This window comes from Phascolarctos cinereus, unplaced genomic scaffold, assembly GCF_003287225.1.
Source record: "Phascolarctos cinereus isolate Bilbo 61053 unplaced genomic scaffold, phaCin_HiC Scaffold_1;HRSCAF=81, whole genome shotgun sequence".
Classification (NCBI taxonomy): Eukaryota; Metazoa; Chordata; class Mammalia; order Diprotodontia; family Phascolarctidae; genus Phascolarctos; species Phascolarctos cinereus.
In genome coordinates this window covers 15,070,918-15,096,897 of record NW_027555514.1, presented here as the reverse complement: position 1 = coordinate 15,096,897, position 25,980 = coordinate 15,070,918, and the positions used below count along the sequence as shown (strand labels likewise).

General features: G+C 44.5%; 1 protein-coding gene across 1 annotated transcript; it reads right to left on the bottom strand.

The window, feature by feature from the left end:
* Nucleotides 1–3,698: 3,698 nt before the first annotated feature.
* Nucleotides 3,699–25,670, bottom strand: FAM221A (family with sequence similarity 221 member A). The gene is made up of 7 exons (XM_020993326.2): nt 25,415–25,670; nt 21,611–21,784; nt 16,276–16,472; nt 14,561–14,767; nt 11,141–11,233; nt 10,400–10,479; nt 3,699–5,376 (listed from the first exon to the last, which is right to left on the bottom strand). The coding sequence occupies exons 1-7, from the start codon at nt 25,477–25,479 to the stop codon at nt 5,317–5,319; spliced, it is 876 nt and encodes a 291-aa protein (XP_020848985.1). The 5' UTR covers nt 25,480–25,670; the 3' UTR covers nt 3,699–5,316.
* Nucleotides 25,671–25,980: the final 310 nt, after the last annotated feature.

Below are 25,980 nucleotides of genomic sequence, written 5' to 3'. Positions count from 1 at the left end.
ATAGAATCCTGGCCAAAACAAGCATGGTTACTACACTCTTACTCTTTATTGTCACTTCCGAAACCGCAAGAGGCTGGGGTTTGCATTAGACGCCACACCTAGGAATCTTTAGGTCTGTGCAGTCACACAGCTGATAGACCTAAACCTGCTGTAGTGGAAAGAGCACGTATTGAGGACCGAGTGCAAAGCACAGGGGATAAAAAGAGGCCAAAAGACCTCAATTCAAGTCCTGGTTCGCCCAGTTCACAAACTCTTTATGTTGAAGAATCCAAGTTAAAAATAAATAAAAATAAACAAAAACCTCACCTAACTGGGTCGCCAGATTGTGACATTTAAATGGGATGATGTATTTAAAGAGCTTTAAAACGCCCAAAACTGAGAGCTGTCTCCCATTCTCTAGTTACTGATCCACAGCTCTCGAAAAAGGTTTGGTGTTGTGTTTTGTTTTTAATAAAAAGGTAGAATTTTGTTACTGGTTTAAAAAGGAGGGGCCACACATACCCCACGGGAAAGCAATCAGTGATTTGATTAAATTGGATTCAAGCTGGCTAGTTCTTTTAGGAACCTGCAGGTGATCTGACTAATGGTGGCTCTTATAATTAAATATATTTGCTAAAAGATTTGATAAAGGTTAAATGCCTGTAGAATGAGCTCATAACTAAAATGAAGCATGTAGAATATCTGTGGATTTACATGCTTTAGGCCCATTGAAACCTCACCACGTTGAAAATGTGTTGTTCATTGGTGTCTGACTCTTCATGACCCTATTTAGGGTTTTCTTGGCAAAGGTACTGGAATGGTTGGACATTTCCTTCTCCAGCTCATTTTTACTGATGAGGAACTAAGGTTAAACTGGGTTTAATTAATTGACTTGCCCAATGTCACACAGCTAGTAAGTGTCTGAACTCAGGAAGATGAGTCGTCTTGGCTTCAGGCATAACACTTTATCCAACCTGCCACCTTGGCTGCCCCTACATTGAAGATGGTTTATTTTTAATTTAACTTCTTTAATTTAACTGGTTGGTGAGAGGAAGGAAAGAGATGAAGGGTAGGTAAATAGCACCAAAATGAAAAGAAAACCTTCACACTATGTAATTATGATCCAGTGCTGCAAGAAGCCATATATTGGCTCCTTAAACCAGTTGGTGGTCCCCCCTGTGGTTTTGGTCAGAGGTGAAATCTTGAAAAAGCCCAAAAAAATCATTATGGGCCACACAAATATTAAATTATATTTGAGCTTGAAGGGCTCGAAGAAGAAAAATACCCCCTCCTTAAAAAATACCCCCTCCTTAAAAAAAGAAAATTCTCATTTTACTTTTAGTTTCATCTAACACATTGACCTTGAACAGTTGCACTTTTTTTTTTGGAGAAAGACAAGTTCTGTTGTAATGTCAAAATTATTTTGCTATTGGACTTGTGTCTCTGTTACTTCTAACAACAGTTTATTTTTATATATGGCTTATTTTTTTCTCAACTACATGTAAAGAAGTTTAAGATTCTTTTTTTTAATTGAGTTCCGAATTCTCTCCTTCCTTCCCATCCTGCCCCACCTCCTTGAGAAGACAAGCAACTTGATAGGTTATAGATGATTTGTATTCATTTTGAAATGGAAGTTTGTGTAAGAAAAATTCATATTTAAAGTTTTAAAGCTAAAACTTCATGAAATTATGACATCAGATAATCTGCAAGATCTTATCAAATGAAAACCAGTTCTTAAAAAACACTATTAAAATAAAAACATTGGTAAAGGCATCATTTTATTAGTAGACATTTTTTCCTATCTAGGTTTACAGAGCCCTGAAATCTACTCCACCCCACTCCCCATCAGATTAGGGCACTGTTGGAGGTGATCCTCTTTTCCAAAGCAAGTAGATAGTTCTAGGTCCCACTCACACTTTTGAACCTAGTACAGATGCCATGGGCTCCATTCTACCCTTGGCAAAGGAACTGAAGCTTTGAGTGGTTTGTTTGAATAAGAAAAAGCCAGCAGAGCCCATGACAAATCCCACCAAGGACATAGTTTTTTAGGAGCATTTCCCCCCACCCCCACCAACTCCAACAATGAGCAACAAGCATTTATTAAGTATTTCCTACGTGCCAAGCCCCTGGGTGTTTAGCCACGTGTTTGGATGAACCAATGAGATAACCTTAGAGTTTAAAAAATAAACAACTGGGAAACAGTGAAGCCTAGAGCCCCACTTCATACACCCCTCCCCACCAGTGTGATGATGACCACAGGTGATAAAAGCAAATTGCCATTCCCTAGTTAGGGTCTAGCCTGGAGAGAAAGATTTGGCAGGCCTTCTATAGGGTCAACAGCAGTTAGATGAAGAGCTCTCATGGGAGAGGGCCTAGATCTTTCATTTCCTGCTTGAAAAAAAGCCTTGGAGGTGAGATCACGAGGCAACGAGAGAAAGCCTTGTGCCAGTCCTAGGCTAAAGGATTCATCCCCAGCTGAGGACTGCAGTCTGAAGCTGGAGGAGATGGAAACCCTATCTGCCCGTTAAGAATCAGGTCCAGGGAGTCCAAGGGAACAACCCGCCCAGTGATAAATCTCTTACAGACTCCAAGGGCTCTGGACTTGTGCAGTTGTGAGTTGCTTTGGCCACGTGCAGTCCTTCCATTTGAACCACTCACCCCCATGGCCATCATAGTGTATATTTGGAGTTGGGAGGAGGGAATATTCTGTTCTTGCTAGCTAAGAGATAATTGAGTCTGCTGCTGATTGTTAATGCGAATCACAATGGTAGGGGTTCCTGAACTGTAGTTTTAGAAGGAGAGTGCTAGAGGGCCTTTGCCGGCTGATGATCAGAAACTTTTTGTGGTTCCACCCCTCAAATGTTATTGTTAAGTTGGAGGAGTAGCCCAGAGAGAAATGCTACAAAAAAGTTTTTGTTTTGTTTCTTTTTAGGAAGTATGGTCTACTTTTTCCTTGTCAATGAATCCTTAGAAAACAATCTGCTGGGACCCTTCTTAAAGCTTTTCCAGCATGGTAGAACTTGCCACCGCTCTAGTCTTCTGTTACCAAAGATAAATCACCTCCAGACCACCAGGAAGCACCAGAGAACATCAGGGGAGACCGATAAGCTATGTAAAAGCAAATACTAAGTTTCTTTCCATTTATCCCATTCCAGAACTTGCCAAAGGGCTTATTTCTTGTACACTTCCTAGCTGTATGACCCTAGTCACTTAATCTGTTTGCCTCAGTTTCCTCATGTGTAAAATGGGGGTCATAAAATGCAGGGTGGTTATGAGTATCAAATGAGATACTACTTATAAACCGCTGGGCATCATACCTGGCACACAGTGACAGCACTGAATAAGTGCTGGCCATTAGCATTCTTCTTCTTAACAGTCAGGTTCTGTCCCTGTCCCTGTCTCTGTCCCTGTCTCTCTCCCTCTCTCTCTCGCTCGCTCTCGATAAGCTACATGCAGACGGATGGGTATTGAGTACTGACTTCTACTGGACGCTGGCCAGGAGCGTACAAGAAGCAAGCCCTTGCAATCCACGTGTGGCAGTCTGGAAGCAGACGTTGGGGGTAAAATGGATTAAGGAGGCTGGGCGTGCTCAGTGCTGCAGTGAATGATTCCCTTGCTTTCCTTACCGAAAAATTACCCTGTGACAGAAAGATGTTATTATTAACAGGAAAAAATACATCTGGCCCTATTAAAATCAGCAATTTAACATATTAAACAATTCTTTACTATTTAAACTAGTAACCAAATCATTTTTTATTTGAAAAAGTTTTAGTCAAAAGGTAAATACTTCCATTTTTACAGTAATAAGCATGTGATAAAAATCATTGTAGCAAAGCTCGGAATAACATCAGTGTTTAACTATAATTATGTTATACATTATTACTTCTCCCCGGCTACTTTTACTGTTCCAAAGTGCTTTCTTGCCAAGGCAGAGGAAGAAGGAAAGCTTGATTTGAGGTCAGAGTGACCAAGGTGAAGAAGCTTAGCACCTTCAAGCACCTCACTTTCTCCTTGTCTGACCTCAGAGAAATCACCGAACCTCTTGGCCCACCAGGTTGTCAGGAGAAAAGCATTCTCTGAACTTCAAAACTCTAGGTAAGTGTGAGTCATTATTATCATGTCATTTTCTCATAACTAACAGTAAGATGTACTGAAGAAGGTTCAACTCCCCACTAGCTATATAAAGGCCTAAGAGCTGAAAAAACAAAACAAAACTGACTCATCATTCCCAGTGACTGAAGGCCTCCCACATAGAGGGTCCAAAAGGCCACAATCTGACAGGACGAAATAGCACTCAATATGTTACTGGTGATGTATTTTAGAGACAACTTTTTGCTCCACTCAGCAAATCTAACTATCAAAATGTACTTTTAATCTTCTCTTTCTCCAGCTTGGAAGTTTGCTCTTCAGTTTTGCCATCTCCCTCATCTGTGAGCTGTACCTATCTGATGCCAACTTAATGCAGGAGGATTGTGCCTTACCCACCAGGGAAGAGGCAGCAGACTTCCATTGGCTTCCTTGTGATCTTGGAAACCAAGCTGTACCCCTCCAGCCCTATGGGTATCTGAAATGTGTCTGATGTTCTACTAAAAGCTGTCAGCAACCTCAGAGCCTGCCAGCACAAACAGGCCTCAAAATCAGATGGGCACATGAGGGGGACAATCAAAGGGCACATTTAGGCCGCCTCGTGATTCTGCGACCAGAAAGAACACATCTTCATTAAGGATCAGTTATTTATTTCATCTTACTGGTTGCATCTGTCTGCATCCCTCATTTCTCAGCGACAGAGAAATTTGGACTCAAGTGCCTAAAGACCATTACATGTTAGCATATACATTGGCTTTAGAGAAATGGCAAACTCCTACGTAATATAATATGATAATAAATGAATGAAGGACTCTAACTCAACTAACCTAGGAGACATTTTCCATAAGGTTTGGATTTTTTTTACCCTGAACATGAAACCTGCGAAGCTTTACATACTCGTGAAATGCCACGTTGCCACTTCAGCATCTGTTCTCCCGAGAGGGAAAAGGATTAGTCCAAAGATATGACAGAAACTTTCTGTTCTACTTTTAGACAGCCCCCTAACCCTTTCATGTAGGAGTATAACCCAAAGTGAAAAAGAAAGAGGTAGGTGGGAGGGACCAGGATAAGTACACACCACCTCATGTTCATTTTGGCAAAGGGAACCTGACTCCCACAAAGGAGCCCAAAGAAAGGCTAAGGATGTACTTTAATGCAGGCCAAGTATTCCACAGAGCAAGGAAGTGTATCTATCTGCTGTAGTTACACTTATTCATCATGGCGGTCGATCCCTTCCTTCCATCCTTAATGTTATGTTGTGGATGGCAAGGCCCCCACTCCTTTCTTCTTAGCAGCCTTTTCCATTTTAAGCTGTAAATAAAAACATCGACACAGTCATATTGAGAGAGAGAGAGAGAATTCAAAGATCAACTGACATCTAACTTTTATTAGCTTATTTTATGAAAAGTCAGAGTAATTGCTAACACTGACCTGCTAACTGTTGAGAAACTCCAAACTTCCCAAAAGTCAGAAATAACTGGGGAGAACTTCTGTGAGACAACTGCATATTAATAACTACGTGCACAGTAAGACTGAAATGTCTTCAATATCACACTTTTTAATGGATATTCATTTGCCATAGGCGTTTTAAAAATTTGTTGTCTGGCTGCTGACTCTACCACCCCATCCCTGACCTCAGGAGAGAACCTGGAATTCCCACTTTTGCCAAGAAAACTGAGACCTCCATCCATTGGCACCTCCCTCTTCACTCCAGTGTGGTCCCAAACACCATCCTCATCCCCCCTCCTCACCTCAGTGCTACATGCTAGGCCCTTTTAAGACCTCCTATGTGCATAGGATGACAAAATCCAGACCCTCTAAGTCTCTAAGAGCTGTTATAGCTTCTTGTCAAGGCCGCCCCCCTCCACTGTGTGCTTCGTCTAATCCCCTCCTGCTTGTTCCAGGACTCTGTCCCTTTGCTCATCTTCCTTCTGATTCTTCATGCCCCAGCTGCCTTCTCACCCTGGCCTGTCCCTCTGCCATGCTAGGCTCCTCTCATAGGAAGATCCTTCCGGGGGCTGCCATTTTGGGAACAGGTCCAGGCCCAAGCCAGCCAGGCTTCATTCCTGTCCTGGCTGTACTTGTGACTCTGGGTGTGGCCACCACTTTACCTGGGAATGCTGCCCTTCCCACTCCCACCAATTTTCACACATTCCAGTCTCCCAGTTAGGATGGAAACGCCTTGAAGGCAGGGACTTTCCTTTTGGTTTTGTATCCCAGAGCTTGGCACAGTAAACACTTAATAAATGCCCGCTCCCTCTCTTTAACATTCAATCTCTCTTGTCTACTGGATTGCTTCCTTTCGGATGACATTCTTCAATCTCTCCAGTCCATTCTCCACGCAGCTGCCAACTTGGTATTTTTAAAGTACAGAGCAGACTATGTTAGTCCCTGGCTCTAGAAACCTCAGTGGATAAGGTGTAGCCTCCTTGGGCACTTCAAGCTCTTCACCACATCAGAAACCAGCCTTTTAGACTGTCTTGCACCATTCCCTCTGGACCACTCGAGGCCCCGCCATGCTGGCCACGTCCCCTCGCCCCCACATTCTGCACAGGCTGGCTGTCTCCATAGCGAAATGCTTCTCAGCACCACCTCTGGGGATCCCTCTGGGCACAGCTGAAGCATCACTTCTGGACAATTCATCAAATGGGTATTAAGTGCCTACCATGTACCAAGCTTTGTGCTGTGCCCTGGGGGTACAAAGACAATAAATGAAACAGTTCCTACTCAAAAGGGGCTTTCCCTGAAGCTCCAAACTGTCAGGGGGTTCCCCTACCACCCCCTAAAATTTTAATTAACTTTTTACATATTTTTAATTGACTTATCTGTGTGTGTGTATATATATATATATATATATATATATATATATATATATGTGTGTATATATATATATATATATATATATATATATATATATATATATATGTTCCTTTCCACCACCACCATCACTCCTTTAGAATATAAGCTTTCTGAGGGCAGGAATTTGTTATTCCTGTATCCCCAGGGCCTGGCACATAGTAGGTATTAATAAACATTTGTAGAATTGAACTGAATTATGGAATCTTTTTCTTCTCCAAAGTGCATCACATGTTTGTTTCTGTGGCTAAAACAAACCTGTTTCTGCTTGTGAAGGAGGGCTTGTTCTCCCAACACTTGTCCTCCCTCCCTGACTTGCTGGTTCTCATTACCCTCTGCCGTCTTCCTCAGATCCCATCTCTCTTCGGAGCATCCAGAAGTAGACAAGCACATGAGCAAACTGAGGCCACACAGGCTGTACCTGCCAGAGCCAGGATTTGAACCCAGGTCCTCTGCCTCCAAATCCAGCACAATCTTCTCTTCCTCCTGCCCCATGACCACTCACTTTCTACCTGGGTAGGTAGTGAGGAACAACACAGATTCGTAGTATTCAAGTAAAACTAACCACCAGGAACTTGGCCCTCTGGGTCCAGCCCGATCCCTAATTATGCCATCCAAGCTTCCTTTGCCACCCATCACTCTGACTACTCTGTCTTTTGCACCAGTGGCTTTCACCAGTCCACCTCCCACAGACCTGTTCCAGGAGATTTTGTCTTCCCAGGAACCCTGGAAGGTGGGTTCTCCTAGAAAAGCTTTCCCACCTGAACTGGCCCAGAACCAGGTCTCAGCACAGGCTTCTCCCCAGCCACCTCCAACCGCTAACCCTCCAGGGTTTGTATTCCCCCATTATAAAGTACCCTCCTGAAGGGCACAGACTCTAGTTTGCCTTGTTTTCCTGTCATTTTGTACAGTGCCTGGCCCACTGTGATGTCTGTCTGTCTCCCCATAATTCACACCCTGTCATCAGGACAACCCATTCTACAGCTTACTTCTACTCCCTAGCCCACCACTCTCCAAAGTCAAATTTATTCAGTACCTCTGAGAATGACTGTGCTTCCTTCTACACCTCCATTTACTCAACAAATACCTATAAGGCATCATACCAGGATATAGAGAGCCTGAATGCAAAAGGAGAAGAAACAGTCTCTGCTCCAAAAGAGATTGTGACCAATGATTATGTTGAGATGATCTCCAAAAAAAAGATTGAAAGAGTGAGAAAGAGGAAGGGAGAGGTAGAATGGGGCAAATTTTCTCATGTAAAGATGGCGCACAAGGAAGGGCTTTTATAGTGGAAAGGAAAATGGTGAGGTGGCTGGCAATGGTTCAAAGAGGGAAGAATATATATACATACTCAGCTGGGTATAGAAATCTATCTTACCCAAAAGGGAGCTAGGAAGTGAAGAGGAATAAAAGTTGGGCGGGGGGAGAAAAATAATGGGGAAGGCAGATTGGGAGAGGCAGTGGTCAGAAGCAAGACAGACTTTTGAGGAGGTACAGGATAAAAAAGAGAGAGAGATAAATAGAGAAAAATGGGATGGAGGGAAATGCACAGTGAGTGATCATAACTGAGAATGTAAGTGGAATAAATTCACCCAAAGAATGGAAGTAGATAGCAGAATGGATTAGAAACTAGAATCCAACTATAGGTTGTGGACAAGAGACATGACTGGGACAGAAAGACATACACAAGGTGGGAGCAGAGGCTGTTAGGCTTCAGCTGAAGTGAAGAGAGCAGGGTGGCTGTCAGGATTTCAGACAAAACAAAAGCAAATCAGACCTAATTAAAAGACATAATCAGAGAAACTATATTTCAATAAAAGTTACCACAGACAATAAAGTAATATCAAAAAATTTCACAGCAAGTTTCTCTGATAAAGGCCTCATTTCTCAATATATATGTGGAACCAATTCAAGTTTATAAAAAATAAGCCATTCCCCAGTTGATAAATGATCAAAGGATATGAACAATCTTCAGAAGAAGTCAAAGCCATCTATAGTCATATTAAAATTGCTCTAAATCACTATTGATTAGATAAAGGCAAATTAAAACAACTCTAAGGTACCACCTCACACCTATCAGAAATGACAGCTGCTAGAGGGAATGAGGGAAAATAGGTACATTAATGGATTGTTGGTAGAGTAGTGAACTGGTCCAACCATGCTGGAGAACAATATGAAACTATGCCCCAAGGGTTAGAGAACTGTACATACGTACCCTTTGATTCAACAATGCTACTACTTTGTACCCAAAAAAAGATCAAGGAAAAAGTAAAGGGACCTATTTGCAGCAGCTTTTTTATGGTGGCCAAGAATTGGAAATTGAGAAGATGCCCATCAACTGGGGAATGGCTGAACAAGTTTTCGTATATGATTATGATGGAATACCATTGTGCTATAAGACACAAAAAGGGTGTGGTTTCAGAAGAAACAAGACCTATATGAAACAGATGGGAAATGAAGTGAGAAGAACCAGGAAATCATTGTGCACATTAACAGCAATGTTGTGATGATGATCAACTGTGAAAGACTCGACTTCTCCAATCAATCCAGTGATCCAAGACAATTCCAAAGGACTCATGATGAAAAAAATGCTTTCCCCTTCCAGAGAGAGAACTGATGAACTCTGAGTACAAACTGAAGTATGATTTTCTCAATTTCTTCTTTTTGATTTTTTTTGCAATCTGGCTAATATGGAAATATGTTTTGCATGATGTCACTTGTACAACTGATATACCCACGTTCTTGGTGGATAGGGAAGTGATGGGAGGGAGGGAGAAAATCAGGAACACAAAATTTTAAAAGAAAAGAATGTTAAGAAAAAAAGTGATTGTGACTCAACTGGCAAGGCAAGGCCTGAAACAGCTGCAGACTTCCAAGGCACACGAGTCTCTTCCCCTGCACTATATGCCTGGGACACTTCCCAGGCATGTCCCCACAGGCCACTGTCCTCCATCTAACAAAAAAGGTTTATGTGACCTTGATGACGCAACCCTCAGCTAATCATAGGCACCTACCTTTCCCCGGGCCAAGTCTCCCGAGACATGGATCTCTCACGAGCCAACACATTCCTGATGTGTGTGTAAAAACATCCATTCGTGATTAGCAGATTACTAAATCATGCCTATATTAACAACACAGTTCTCACTCTGTCAAAAGTTACATGACTGAAGGCTCTCTTTATCCAAATTCTGAGTGTCATCAACATGATGCTTCCTGAGCCTAACAAAATCATCCACATGTGCTTCTGTTCTGGTCTCTGCAGAGCCTCTACAAGCTACCTGTGGCCGTGCGCCTTCTGTCAATGCCGTATTAAGGCTTTGGTTCTGCGTGATGCTTAGTGCCAAATCCCGAGCAAGAAGAAACCTGGCATGTACTTTTCAACATCGCTCTGTAAAGGCAGTGCATAAACAGTCTGAGTGACTTCGTGACAAGTAAATGCTTAATAAAAGCATTGGGAGAAAAAAAGTTTCTTCTTTACCCTTTCCTGGTAACGCCTTTCAAAGTAAGCCATATCATCTTCATCAGGTCTCCTTAAGGAAGATGCTTGATTACTTGCACCTAAAAATGTTTTTTAAAAAGATTAAACATGTAAAGGTTATTTTATGCATTTTGAAAATAGTAGCGAGTATTAAAACTCTCTAGAAAGCTTCCATTTCTTTTATCTTGTTTTAGACAAAAGATTAGAATACAAAGCCTACTACCCTGATGGTATGTGCTAGGAGATAACAGTTATATAGGACAACTGGATAACAGTTTGACTTTTCTTGCCTAACTTCGATTTCTAAAACATGAAGTGTTGTGAACCCCCCATATAATCACTGGGGAATTGCGTATCACTGGGCTCCATTCCCTTTGGAAGGGCACAAAGGACTCAGGATCTCCATCTGGAGAACTTCTAATTCAGAAAACCACAGGGTATGATTTTATGCCCCTTCCAATTCAGCTGAAACAAAGGCTGACATAAAAGGGGAGATCCAGAATCAGCCACCCCAAAGATGGCCCCCTCTAGTTCTATCTTTTCAAAGCTCATGAAGCTTCTTAATTTTCTCCATGGACTGGCCAAACTAGAACGAACAAATAAAATCTACTGAAAATCAAACATCTACATACTACAAGTAGATAGGCACTTAGGAAAGTGAATCACGGCAACCTTCTCTGGATTCTGACTTGAAATAAAAATTCTCTCTTAAGTTAACTGCATAACCACATATTTGCCTACCTTGAGCAGAGCTAGACGGCTCTTGAAATGCTCTTAGTAATGGGTGGTCTGCAGCAGTAATCGGAGATTCTGAAATTTCAAGTGGAGGTGCACCTAAGTAGAAAAACGATGAGTAGAAAAGTGAACATCCCAGCAGCATCGCAGGATCTCAGACCTAGAAGACCTCAAAGAGCCATCTCAGCCAATTCACACCCAAAGCCTGGGTCCCCTTGAGAACAACCCCACCCTCTGCTTAAAGGCCTCCAGGAATGGGAAGCCCCCCACACCCTCACAGGCAGTGCATTCTATTTCTGGAAAGCTCTAATTATGAGGCAGTTTCTTCCTTGCATTGGAGAGAAAAATGGCTGAGAAAACCCCAAATGGGGTCACTGAGTCAGACATAACTGAACAACGACAACTCAATGATCAGTTTTCCTTACATGGAGCCTGAAGTGGCCTCTGGGGCCAAAGAGAATGAGTGTAATCCCTCCTATACATGCCAACCCTTCACAGACTTGAAACCAAATTTTGTGTCCACCCCTAAGTGTTCTCTTCTCCAGGATAAACACCCCCAGTTTCTTCAACCAATCCCCTCTAGCATAATCTCCAGTCTCTTTACCATCTTTGGCATCTCCTCATCCAAAGTAATTCAGTTAAAATGCACTTAATAAAATAATCACCAAAACTCTCTGTATTAAAAAGTTTAAGAGCGTTCACCTCATTACGGGGAACATCCATCTTGTGAAAAATATGGTGGGTGAATAAGCATAAGATAGAAAAAATAAAAGTCACAGAAATCTCTAGTGATTCATAGGAGACAGACCCAAAAGGAGAGAAGGAATGAGGCTCATGAGCTCTGTCTACCCCAAAATGCCCAGAGTATGGCTAATAAACAAAGTGAACTAAGGACTATTCAAGTAAGGAGACAGATATTGCAGAGACACCCCAGCTTGAAGGGCAGTCCCTCCCAAGAGCAGCTGGCATCTAGACAGGTGGCACTGGAAGGTCTGAAAGCACATTCCACGTGTCACTTCTTTTGATCTCCTCCTAACCCCCTTTGCCAGTAAGTTAGGTACCAGAGGTATTTCTAGCCCCATCTGACCAGGAAACTAGGTGGTCCCCATTCATGCAGAAAGTATGGCAGACAGGACTGGAAACTAATTTTCTCTTGTTACTGAGTCCAGTGAGAGCAAGAGGAGGAGGAGGAGGAAAGACCTAGAGTCACTGCCCCCGTGGAGAAGTGAGAAAAGGCAGCACCTATTTTTTGTCTGTTTTCTCTACCAAGAAGAATGCTCGTTGTGCCAGAAGAGACAGAGTAAAAATGTTTGCTGGCTTCCAGGGCAAGATGAAGCATTAGCCTGAGATGATGCTGGCAGCCTTCTTGCATGGTTAATGGAAACCAGTCTCATTTTTTAAATAAATAGCTCCTAGGTAAGGCTCTTCTATCCCAACATGACCCAACCTCCCAACGCTGAAAGGCATTAAAAATGGTAAGGGGAAAGAGAAAAGGCTGCTCATGTGTTTACTTTGTATGATCTTCACAGAAGATACAAGAGGAACCCATAGATTAAAAAGGAATAATCAGATGAGAGCGGAAACAATTCTGGCATATATGCCCGACATCACTCTCACCCAAACAAGAGAATAAGGGCAGTAAATGGAATGCAAAAAGAATGCCCAAGAAGTGAAGACAATATTCAAGTCAGAAAAAAAGGGAGAAAAGTATGTTTAAGTTGAAAGTGTAAGAACCAAATCAATCAGTGAGAATCCTCGTCACGTGCCATAGATGGAGAAGAATGCGCAAACAGAAATTGGAAAAGGACAATAAAGAAGATAAGGGAGGGAATGCTGGAAGCTATTATAAAACCAGGCAAGCCAGACTGAGCAGCTACTGCTTTCCTTCGCCATCAGTGATCGACGGCTCCATTGCCCAGGTGGGTCACAGCCAATGCTTGTGATCTCTGTGTGTGTGGCCAGAAAAAGCATTAAGGAAAACTCTGAAAGCAATTCGTGGACAGACCACTAGAGGAAGAAAGGGCAGCCAGAGTCAGTGCCAAATTGTTCACATTTGGAAATTCTAGCTCAACACAAAGGAGGATGAGGAGGAGGAAAGTCCCTTCAGTACACATGTTCCCTCTTGCCCTTGCCAAAAGCTTTCATAAAAGACTTTCTGCACCAGAAAGGGGTGATCTACCAAAAATACACAGGGAAGAAGATGAAGAATGAGGCCAGAAGAAGGAAAAGCAGGAGGTGTCTACAAAGAAATCTCAAAGGAAGCATACGCCCATAAGAATAAGAATTGATAGGCCAGAGTATGAGGGCCTTTTGCTTTTCATCCGTGAGTCCTTGGAAGACAGAACTAGTTCAAAACAGGCATTTCAGATGGAATGTGTACATAATAAGATGCTGGTTCAAATCAGGCCACTGAAGCGTCAAGTGCGTGTACATCATGGCACGTCTTTCCTGGGCCAAGCAAAGAGAGAGGCCGAGAGCCTTCTTGCCCAAGACAAGGAGGTAGGGAGTCAGATACTGAGGCAACCAGGGCCACTGCCTCTGCCATGGGGATGAGTCAGCTGAGAGTAATCCTGTGCGTCCCAAGGAGGGGCTTCTAGGATCTCACTGAAGGGGAGGGGGAAAGAACAAAGACCGCCCTCCCAGTTGGGGTCAAAGGCTGGTTGAGCAGCTAACGCCTAAACATACACCAAAGGAAGAAACGGTGACAAAGACAACCTGGCACCAAGGGGTGAGTGAAGCAGGTCCAGGGCAGTGCCGAAGGGTTCAGAAGGAAGGGATCAGCAAGTGCACATGGGTGATTTCACCAAACTCATTCCACTCGGGCACCTTCTCTCTAACTCACAACCTCGGGGCTCAGAGAGATGAAGGCCTGCCCAGAGTCTGCCAGCGGGGCTGTGCCAGAGGCAGGACTGCCCTTCTCCAAGGCCCCTCTCTGGCCAGCAGGCAGCACAACTTGATGCCATACTTGGGGAGGTTGTATTTGATTGGCTAGTGAGAAAGGAGCTGTAAATATGTTCAGGTGAGCATGTCCTTTATCATAAAAATCCCATGATAATCAAACCAACGTTGGAAGGGAAGCCAGCAGGGCCAGGCCACCAGGATGGCCGGGCCTTGACCAATGATGCCGTAAAAACCAATGCAGCAAGCAGCCCTGCTGTGGGCCAGGGTCTTGCTACCAAACAGCCCCTCCCACCCTTCCCGGCAGCCATGGGCAGCCGCTGCCCACGCTTCAATGCACTGGAGGTCTTCTCCTTTTTTGGCAGACTCTCCAGAAAGAGGTATAAATAAAGGTGACCAAAACACCACAGATGGCACCCCAAATGTTCCTCAGTAAAGAAGCGTGGCCCGCCATACAACAAAACAAGGTGTGTGGAGGAGGACTGCACACACCAGGACCTTAGCCCTCTTCCCCCCATGGTCACCTACCTATTCCACTGTCATCTAGTCTCATGTAGCCTTCAGCTAGTGAACTGAAGCCTGTCAGTCCTCCCATTGCAGCATAAGGAACGTCCCGTCCCACGGGCTTTCCCAGGGCCAGCCTCTCTTCTTTAGTTTCTACTACTGTCTCGTGTGTATATGCGGGATGACCACAACTACAGGTAAAGTAGCTATGAAATCCCGGGCATTTGTTACCTGCATAAAATCACAGAAAAAAAGAACATCTCTCAATATCAGTAAGTTTGTAACTTAAATATGGCAAAGCAGGACAGGGGGCTCTTCCTGTTACCTTTTCTGTCCAGAATACACTACGGTCTCAGGCCCTCCTCAGCCCATTCCTGACTCTAGCTATAACTTCTAAAAACTCCAAGAGTGTCTGCTAATACAAGTAAGGGCATAAAGCAACAAGAAACAGCTGGGGAAAATAACTGGGGCAAAAGGACTGCAGCACAGCAAATGGGAAAGAATGCTCTAGAAACCAGGAGGGAATAGTAAGGCACAGTGGACAAACTGCTGGGCTTGGAACCAGAAGGACCTGAGTTCAGATCCTGCTCTGGGCACTCTCAGCCTCAGGCTTCTCATCTGTAAGTGAGGACAATCATGCTTATAGCACCTTTGGAGCAGAGCTGTGGTAACATAATCTACGCAAAGTGCTCTTACAACTTCAAAGTCTCTATATGTCAACCGTGATTACTAAACCACTGATGTGAGCACATATTTACCCTTGGGAATTAGGAGCAGATGAGAGGAACAATAGACAGAGAGCTGCGGAAATAAGAAGTAATAATGTACTTCCATTTTCTCTCAAGTCCCAAGTAGAGAGTGTCCCAAAAGTCTTAGTGCAGCTTTAAGCCAATAAACTGAGGGATCAGATCCACCAAGAGATAGTTTGCTGAATGAAAACTCAAGCCACCCATACTCACACATGGAAAGTAGGGGCTACAGCTACAGTTTGCCTATGTGCACAACAGAGCACAGATTTACCCTTCAAAGTCATCAAAGACTCATTCTATTAAAAATGCCATTCTAAACTGCTCTACTACACAATAAGATTTCAACTTAAATTATTTCAAAAATGAAATGACTTAATATGTATAACCCAGAAAATTTGATATATTACTTTCATTTTTATATTCATTCTATCTAAATTATAATTTCTCCCAAAGGATGTATTTAATTCAGGATAATATATACTATTTGTCACATATTGTGTTTTACCTGCAAATAAAGCTGCCTCAAATTCTTTTGGGAGCATAGCTGGAGTATAAATAAGTAGAATCTAAAACACTAGTGCTTACAAATACCAGGACTAACTTTTATGGTGCCTACTGTAAACAATGTCTTCAAACGACCTCCCAGTAATATGCATTAGTGGCACATAATTTAATTGATTAAATTCCCACTAAAAATTTTTCAGTAAACCCAAAGAACAATTACAATGTAAACTCTGTGGCTATTAGTAAAATTATTGATTCATAGCATCTAAAGTTGTTGTTTAGGATGCCACCAAAGAAGAATATAATTAGGGCAATTCCTTAAAAAAAAAAACTGGTACGAACATTTATTGCTCATCATAATTTCTTCTTTGTTAAATAACCCAATAAGTGGCTCAAATCCACGCAAAGAAAAACTATAAATGGATGCCTAACACAGAAATGTCCCAGCTCTGCCTCTGTATCCAGAGAAGCCCTGCCCTCACTCACATGTTCTGCAAACCCGATTTGGGTCTGTGTTGTGCTGGTCAGCAAAATGCTTACACTTGCACCGAATCGGTCGACTTCCACTCATGGGCACGTAGCAGAAAGAGCTACAGGGGCATTGGTTCACTTTGCAAGGCAGGGAAACTGGGCGTTCTGGTGGGATCCCTTCCAAGTCAGTTTTATGTTGTTGTTGTTTATACCTGAAAAGAACATTGAAACAAATCAAAAGAGACAGTGAATAAGCACAGGGCAGCCAAAATTTACCAGGATTTCCATCTTTTAAAATCCTTCAAAAACAGTTAGCCAAGTGAACCTCAGCAGACACGAAAAGCCCATGTGGGCCCATCAACTGAAGAACAGCTAAATGTGGTACATGCCTATGATGGGACAAGACGATGTTGCCCCCAACGGCGAATGTGATGAAGGCAGAGAACCACAGAAACCATGCAGGCACAATGACTCCAACAGTGTCAATGGAAAGAATGACATAACAAACAATCAAATGTGAATATCACAAAATTAGCAAGATCAAGAAAGACTCAAGAGATACAAGAGGACACCCCTTTGTGGGGCTGGGAGGGCCCCAGGCGCCACACGTCGAGCATCTTCCAACTTTTTCCATGGAACGATTAGTTGCGCTGATTTTTCTTTCTCTTTAAAAAAATACTATTTAGGGGCAGCTAGGTGGTGCAGTGAATAAAGCTGTGGCCCTGAAGTCAGCAGGACCTGAGTTCAAATCCACCCTCAGATACTTGACACTTAGTAGCTGTGTGACCCTTGGCAAGTCACTTAACCCCCATTGCCTCACCAAAAAGAGAAAAACAAAAAACAAAAATACTATTTGTTATGTGGGATGGCTTTCTGGGAGGGGGAGGGGAAAGAACATTGGGGAAAACTATGATGATGTAAGAAACCAAAAACATCAATAAGAACTTACTTTAAAAAAATGTCTACATCAGTTCTCGTGCTTTGGTAGGAGAATAAAATGAAGTATTGTTACTAATGCCTCCCATCCTTGATTATACCACCCTCCTCAAACAGGAGCTTGCCTTCCCTTTTCAATGTGCCTCTTTGTGGTATTAGTTTTGCTACCTCAGAAGTCAAAGGAAGCCACGTGTTCATTAGACAACAACAGTCTATTAAAAATGATGATAACTAGAGAACAGTGCTGGAGACTTCCCCAACAGACACATCGAAGTATGGTGTTCACATCTAGGGGCTCCATTTTAGAAGGCTGGAGAGGATCCCGGGGAAGGCATTCAGAAAGATAAAGGCCTCTACATCACGGCATGGGAGCAAGGGGACAAGCCAAGACTTGGAGGGACAGGGTAGCCACCCTCCGGTATTTGGAAGGCTGCTGAGGAGTAGAGGGCCTAACCCCAGAGGGTGTAATGAGATGTCATTGATGGAAGCTACACTCAGGTAAACTTGGCTGAATATCACAGCAACTCAGAGCTAGGTAAAATGGTAAGATCTTCAAAGCACAGTGTGAACACTTCCCCAACAGTGAGAGAGGCCTGGAAGTGGAAGGAGCCCCCCCCCCCCGGGATCCCCTTTGGTGGAGGTATGAATAACCAACCACTTAATGGAGATGCTGATGAAGAGAGCCTCTACAGAGAGGGCCTCTGAAATCCTACTGCCTGATGGTCTCATCAAGGCCATTATTAAGGTCAGATAACCCTCAAAAACCACATTGGGTCACATCTATCATCAGTCAGAAAGTTCTCTCCAGATATGCAAGCCACACCCTATCTGGGCCTGCCCATCCTGTTCTGCTCCCCAAAGCAGCCTTGATGTGAAGGGGAGGCTTCCTTACCTCTTCCCGACATCCTAAGGGGACCAAAGGGTCACTCTAGCTGCCCCTAACATCCTTGACCCTTGCCACATGACCAGCCCATCTTCTCTTCCTGCCTTCCAATTCCTTGAGGACATCTTCTGCTTCTATTCCTCAGACCTCTTCATCAGAGTTCCTCCCCAGTGACATGTCGCCCCTGCTCATACCAACCACAGGCCTCTCTATTGCCTTCTGTGGGAAATTAACTTTTAATTCCTCAGAGACTGTTGTGTTCCACATCTTGCTGCCATACAGAGACACCAGTAGAATGGTGGAATGCACGCAAAACAATAAACATAAAATAATTTAGATTTAGTGTTGAACTGCCATCAAAAAAGAAGTTCCATATTCAGACACAGATTCCCATCTACGACTACCTTTCCTGGATTGCTATGATGTGGGAAAGGGAAAATTAACTCCTAAATGATAAAGCTGATAACACTTCATAAAACAAGACATTGTTTCGGAAGAAAGTCAAGTTTGGCCAGGTGAGTCTGAGACTACTGAAAATTCCTAATGAAGGAAAGACCCCGCTAAAAGCAAAAGCACATGAAAGCCTCACTACCTCTAAGCTTTCATATGGTAGGCAAAAGAAAGGAGTTACTTTAAACATTTTTAAGCTCAAATAATAGACAAATAACTCTTAATTATTCTATTTAATAGAGGGAATAAGGTTAACAAATCTGCTCATTGAAATCCCTCCAGAAAAACTAGAATTTCACTAACACGACCTTTTGACCTCAACAGTACCATGTCTAAGCAAATTAGGCCCAATACATCAAGCATAAATATATCTCTCACTGTGTATTTATGAAGCATCAAAGTATCAAAAAAGAGTATTTGGGGGAAATTTGTTTAGAGTCGAATTCAGATTGTGTTGACAAACACATTATTAGATGACTTCCTTTGCAAGGAAAACTTGACTCTAACAAAATCATCTATTTACCCAAAGGAGGTCACACATATAGAGACAGAAGATACAACAGATAAATCAATCAAGGTTGTTAAGTACCTACTCTGTACCAGACACTGTGCTAGGTGCTGCAGACACAGTTATGAAAAAATGAAATTACAATATAAATGAGACCAGGCCTGCCCTCAAGAAGCCTGCATTCTACTGGGAAAAACAGCTGCACAAATCTACATGTTACACAATATATACAATTTACCATGTACCAAGTAACTTCAGTTAGGGGATAAGGTCTGGGAAGGTTAGACCCTGATGAAGCTGAAGCCAGAAGCTAGCTCAGGATTCCAAGAAGTGGAGGGGAGCAGGGAGAACACCTGAGGGAAGCTTGCGGCATCTTGGGCAGAGGCAGCAGGAAATTGAGCGGCGTGGCTAAAACTCAGAGCGTTCTCCTGTTCACAGCCAAACGCTTCGAAAGGGACGGTGACCGCCAGCTCCACTCTACCACTTCTCAATCTCTCCTCCACCTTTTATAAGCTGCCTTCTGATCCCACCACTTACCAGAAACTATTCTCTTCAAGGGAACCAACACGATGTCTTGACTGATAATGCCGATGGCCCTTTCTCAGCACTCGTTCATTCGTTCTGCTCGGCCCTTCTGCAGCTGGGGACCACATTCATCACTCGCTCCTCCTGGGAACTCTACTCTCCCACAGCTTCTACGAATGACACTCTTCTCTCTTGGTTTCTTCTTAACTGCCGGCTCATCCCTTCCCAGGCTTTTTAGCTATGTAATCATTCTCCTCACCTCTAATGAATGTGGACATCCCCCAAGGTTCTATTCTCCTCTGTCCACAGTCTCTCCCTTGGTGATTTCATCAGCTTTCATGAGTTCAAGTATCATCTCTCTACTGCCTGCTGGACAGCTCCCCCTCAATGCCCTAGAAGTATCTCAAATTCAACATGTTCAAAACAGAAGTCGCTATATTTTCCCCAAAACCCATTCTTCTTCCAGATGTGCCCACTTCTCTTGGGGAAACCACCATTCTTCCTATCACCTTGTTGTCATCCATGACCCTTTCTTCTCCCTCACTCTCCATATCTAATCAGTTGCCAAGGCTTGTGTCAGGAAAGGCCTCCCATAGGACCTGGCACGTAATCTGAATTTAAAAGGAATTGAGGCATTCTAAGAGAAGGCAGTATACTCCAAGTATGGAGGATGGCATGGCCTGAGCAAAGGCCTAGAGGCTGGAGATAACACATCCCATCTAGCCACGCTGCCTGACCACCAACTCCCACACCCAAGCTAGGACCTTTCTTTGGCTTTACTCTCTAGCACACTGGGATATCCCTAAGCACACAGGCAATTCCACAGCCCTCTCCTGTGTCCATGCACTTACTCCCATAGGCCGTCCTCACATGCCTATTCAGAATCTTTCTCTCCTTCCAAGGTTCAGCTCAAGTGTAACTGTCCTCTCTTTCCCCAGGAAAAAGGATTCTCTCCCACCTCAACTCTTCCTCAGGCACTTTGTCTAGGCCTCTCCATCACACTGACCCCTCTGGATCTTTCAGGCTTCTGTCAACAAACCCCTTTCCCTACGAAACCCCATTCTCACAACCTCCCCCAACCTCGTATCTTACTTCTCTGTGTCCACAATTCAGTCTTCCCCATCCTCCACCCCAGGAGAATGTAAATTCCTGGAGGGTGGGGACACGGACATTTTATAATACTTGTGTCTCCAGCACCTTGTGCAAGTAGGGGCTTAATAAGTGTTGGTCAAGTCAAAGGAAAAGAATCTAGTCATGTAGCAGATCGAGGGAGAACCTGTGAGCAGCTTGAGCACTGGACTGGTATACCCAAAATGTTCCGAGAAGCTGGGTGAGGAAGGCCTCCTGAAGATTGGGACCAGAATAACCCAGAATGAGAAAGCACAGATCGTGAGGATCTGACCTAGCAGACGATAAGCCACATCCAAAAGATCACTAATGCACTGAAGTTTAAGGTAGAAAAGGCACTTTCACTATGTTCCCAGAGACACCAGAGAACTCCCCTGTGGCAGGAATGAGGTCAGACTTGGGGGGAAGGAGAGGGTCTGTTCTAGACTATCTGGGTATCAAGAATAACTAGATGTTCCTAAGAGTAAATCATAGAACACCATCAACAAAAGAGATTTCTACTCCACCTTTGATAGTTTCCTAATAAATAAATTTATGAAAATACAATAAAAATGCTCTACCTTGCATAACATGCCCTATGAGATTCATGGCCTGAGTCCCTGAGCTCTGTGCCCCAAGTCTCCCTATCTCTAAGCTGTTTGGTCTCTTCCTGGCTGCCACCACCCCTGATAAAACCAGGCCATCTTCTTTCCCAAAGTCAACAAGTTGGACAAGGGGCGAGTCATGTTGTGATGCTGAACCAGCAGACCTGGGGACAAACCTGAGGTCCAAAATGATTTTAAAATTTTTTTGCACATTATACCAAACATCATGGAGCATATTCATCCATCTTTAGTTCAACTACAGCATCTGCTAGTGGATTGTTTTATTATAGTTTCATTTTTCTAGTCATCAGTAGGAAACTTAACATCATACCTTACCTGTGTGTACAAAAACACTGAGTTTCTGGGCCAATAAGCTTACAGTCTATGCCCAGGGGCGATCGCCAGCTCACAAATAATCTGTTCCGTAATCGCACTGGTAAAATTTTACTTTTGTACTCTTCATATTCTTCAGGGGTGAAAAGTTTCCCTCCATCATCCTCACCAACAATTCTACAACAAAATTCATTTTTTATAAGTTTGGGGTATTTGTTTTTCAGAGAAAGACAAATGCAAATATAAAACTCAACATTCCTGAAATAGATTACATAGTCAAGGAAAGATTCAACTTTTGTCTTTCGTGTTAATCAATCAGAGGGCCATTTTGAAACTACTGAATGTGTGAGACCCCACACCCATAATCGATGCCACTTTAGCAACAACACAGCAGTAACAGTTGCGAAGGCTGGTTCCCAAAATCCCTGGTTCATATATGAAAGCCTGGAAATGAAGAAATCAATAAATGAATAAATCCAGAGAGAAGAGATTGAAATGAATGTGTTTCACAAGACTATAGCCCATAATTTATTACATATTCATCGGGATTTTCTCCTCTTTTTGAAGCCAACTAAAGCGCATTCTGTCTCCCTTTATCCCCCTCCAGGATTAGCCCAAAGGGGCAGGTCTGAAATGCCAAGGCACTCATCATTCCAAAAACCAAGAAAATGGTCACTAGGGCACGCAGGTGACTCCAGCTCCCAGCCAGGACTACAACTAGAGACGCCCTGGGAAGCGCCTGCCTCCAGCCATTGAGAGAGGCAGCCAGCGGCACAAGAGGCGAGGAGTCTGCAAGACCTGCGCTCACATCTCACTTCTGACCCTGACAAGCTGCGGCTGTAAGACCGGAGGTAACATTACCCCCAGCACCTGCTTCTCAGGATTGTTGCTTCTGAAGCTCAAATGAAACCATGGGTAGCGGGGGAGGCTGGCAGACCTCAGGGCACGCTGTGATTGCTAATTGTTATTGTGCTTGGGTGTGCATCAGCCCCCAACTCTATGATTAGAACAGGGCTTACTACGTGAACCACAGTAAAAATGTTAAAAGTAGGCTACCCCTCCAGAGTGTCATACAGAAACCAGAGGAAGGAAACGGAAAAGAGGAGCAGTCAAAAGTGAAAGCTTTTCTTTTCCAATTTCTGCCTCTACAATGACATTCAGGATCTGCTCCATAATTTCCCATGCCCCACTTTCCCTCCTACAAAGCATTATCTTTTTAGCCTCTAGGATTTCCAAATCAACTGATGGTAGGTTGGGGGTGAAGGAGAGGCACACCAATAAAGTATCCTAAGACCACTCCTCTTCTATGGACAAATCAAGCATAATTTTTAAAATTATAGTGCTTCGTACTATTAAAAATGTTTCTAAGCTTTTAAGTCAGTTTAATGTCATGAATATGATCACAATCGTCTTGTTATACCAAAGAATTCATTTCTCTAGTAGATGCATTCCCAAATGAATGGAAGGATGGAAGGAGGGAGGGAGGAAAGGAAGGAAGGAAGAAAGGAAGGAGAGATGAACAAAGGAAGAAAGGAAGAAAGGGAGGGAGGGAGGGAGGGAGGGAGGAAGGAAGGAAGGAAGGAAGGAAGGAAGGAAGGAAGGAAGGAAGGAAGGAAGGAAGGAAAGAAAGAGGGAGGGACGAACAAAGGAAGAAAGGGAGGGAGGGAGGGAGGGAGGGAGGAAGGAAGGAAGGAAGGAAGGAAGGAAGGAAGGAAGGAAGGAAGGAAGGAAGGAAGGAAGGAAAGATGGATGGAAATAAGTATTTATTAAATGCCTATTTTGTGCCAGGCACTATGCTAAGTACTTTTAACAAATATCTTATTTGATCCTCACAACCCTTTGGGTGTTATTATTATCCCCATTTTATAGCTGAAGAAACTGAGTCTAAGGGAGGTTAAGGGACTTGCCCAAGGTCTTACTTTCAGGACAAGTCTTCTTGAGTGTAGGCTAGTGCTCTATTCACTGTTCCACCTAGCTGCCCAAATAGCAGAGGAATGAATGTGATGGTAGAATTTTGGTCTTTAGGTGTGAGGGTCACTGTAAAGGGCAAGGACTTTTAGTACCTCTAAAATCACAACAGATAGTGGTCAAAGACCATCCCAAGCCAAAGGCTGTCACAGGACAGTATCCAGAGGTGATACATTAAGAGTTTACGTTTCAGGCTAAGGTTATGGCTCATTTATGAATCTGTGATTTAAGCATCTGTTGTGGGGAAAACCCACTAGCTGCCCTCTAGCTGATCCTACAGTGAGTACTTTTCTACATGGGTGGAAAAGTTAATCCCTTTTGGGAAGACACCAAAGGTATACTGGCAGATTTTCAGGTAAGGGTATAATGAACCAACTGTTGTCCAGCTGTGTCCCGACTCTTCATGACTTTTTTGAGGGGTTTTCTTGGCAGAGATACTGGAGTGTTTTGCCATTTCCTTCTCCAGCTTATTGCACAGATGGGAAAACCGGCAGATGGGAACTCAGGAAGCTGAGTGTTCCTGACCCCAGGGCCCAGTGCTCTATCCACTGAGCCACCTAACTGCCCCTGGGAAGGAGATGTAAGCTCAAACCCCACTTCTGGTGACTCTCCTCTTGTGACGCTGGGCACGTCTTTCTCTCTAAAATGAGGCAGGTCAAAGTCGATGGCCCCTAGGCTCGTGCCAGCTCGAGAGCCGGGACTGGACTGAACCTCCTCTAGGAGGCCCTTCCCCATTCTTCCAGGTTAGTGCCCCCCCTGCCCTAAAGCCTAATCTGTGCCTTCACTCATCTGTGGCCATGCTGCTTCTCAATTCTTTCTGTGTGTTGTCTCCCTTCATTAGTCTGTAAGCTCCTTGAGGGCAGATACTGTCTTAAGCCCTTGGCAGAAAGGCTGGCACATAGTAGGTGCTTAATGTTTACTGACTCTGACTCCAACTAGAATAGAGCCTGTGGTGCAACGTTACTGTTCTGGGCTCTGGAAATACCAAGGCAAACGTGGAACAATCCCTGCCCTCAAGGAAGGGCAGGGTTCTGGGGTCAGGAAACACGGATTCCAATGGCACCTCTGTGACCCTGGGCTAGTCATTTCTCCCCTTTGGGGCTCAGTTTCCCTGTATGCAGAATGAGGGCACTGAAGTGGAAGGCTTCTCAGGGCCTTTCCAGCTTTGAATCTATGATCACTGTCCCTTCTCTTTGAGCCTCAGTTATCCTGTCCGCAAATAAACGAGGTGGCCTCTGAGCCCTCTCTCGCTCAAAGTTACTTCCCCTTTCTGGGACTCAATTTCACCAGCTGCAAAAGTATGTGGGTGCAATGTTACCTCTGAGGGCTTCAGCTTGAGGTGTTAGATTTGGGGCTTCCTCCCTAGAGTGATTTAGGACACGCTGTAGTTCAGCTCTAGGATGCCTCAGTTTCCCCAGAGTAAAGAGGGGCGGGGGTGGTCTCTGATGGTGCCAATTCATAGTGCTAGAGTCAGGGCTTCTTCCCTGGGTGACTTTGCCCACGCTGTGGCCCGGCCTTAGGCTGCCTCAGTTTCTCCAGCTGTAAAATTGGGGAGTGTCACCACTGAGGGATTCAGCTTGAGGTGTCAGATGCGGGGCTTCCTCCCTAGAATGGCTTGGGACACGCTGAGGTTCTGCTCTGGGCTGCCTCGGCTTCCCCAGCTGTAAAAGGAGGGCCAGACTCTGAGGTCCCACCCAGCTCGGGGCTGCCTCAGCTTCCCGGGCTGTAAAGCGGGAGGTGCGGCCTCTGAGGTCCCGCCCAGCTCCGGACTGCCTCCCAAGGTCCGGCTCCCGGCTGCCTCAGTTTCCCGCTCCGCGCCGCGGGCGAGCCGCCCCTCACCTTCTGTACTCCAGGTACTCGTCCACGGCGGCGGCGGCCCCGGGGGACACGGTCAGCCGCTCCATGACGGCCTCCCGGCGGCCTCGATCTTCCCGCCCTCTCGGCGCCGCCGCCGCGAACGGCTTGCCCCTACCCGAGCTGGGATCCCACCCGTTACCCCGGCAACGCGCGACCCACGGTCCAGGGCTGCCTGGCGCTGTTTGGGGTCTCGCGCACGCGCGCGGCGGTCACGATCACGGTCACGGTCACGCGGACGCTCCCGGGCTACTCCTCCAGCCTGGGCTTCAGTGCCCATGCGCAAATAGGAAACTCGCTCCTCCCCTTCCCTCCCCCGCTGTCCCGCGATACCCCAACTTGTGGGTACCCCGCAGCAACTTTGTGTACACTTTGTATCCAATTTTGTCTCCCGGTGGTTACCCCGCCCCTTCAGTGTTTCCTTTTTACCTTTGAATTCCCCGTTGCAGAGCAGCGCCTGGCGCCTAATTAATGTTTCCTAAACCTGTCCTGCCGTTTCTTTGGTTCTGCCCCTTCTGAAGCCTTGAAAGCCTAAGACTTGCCCGGGGTCA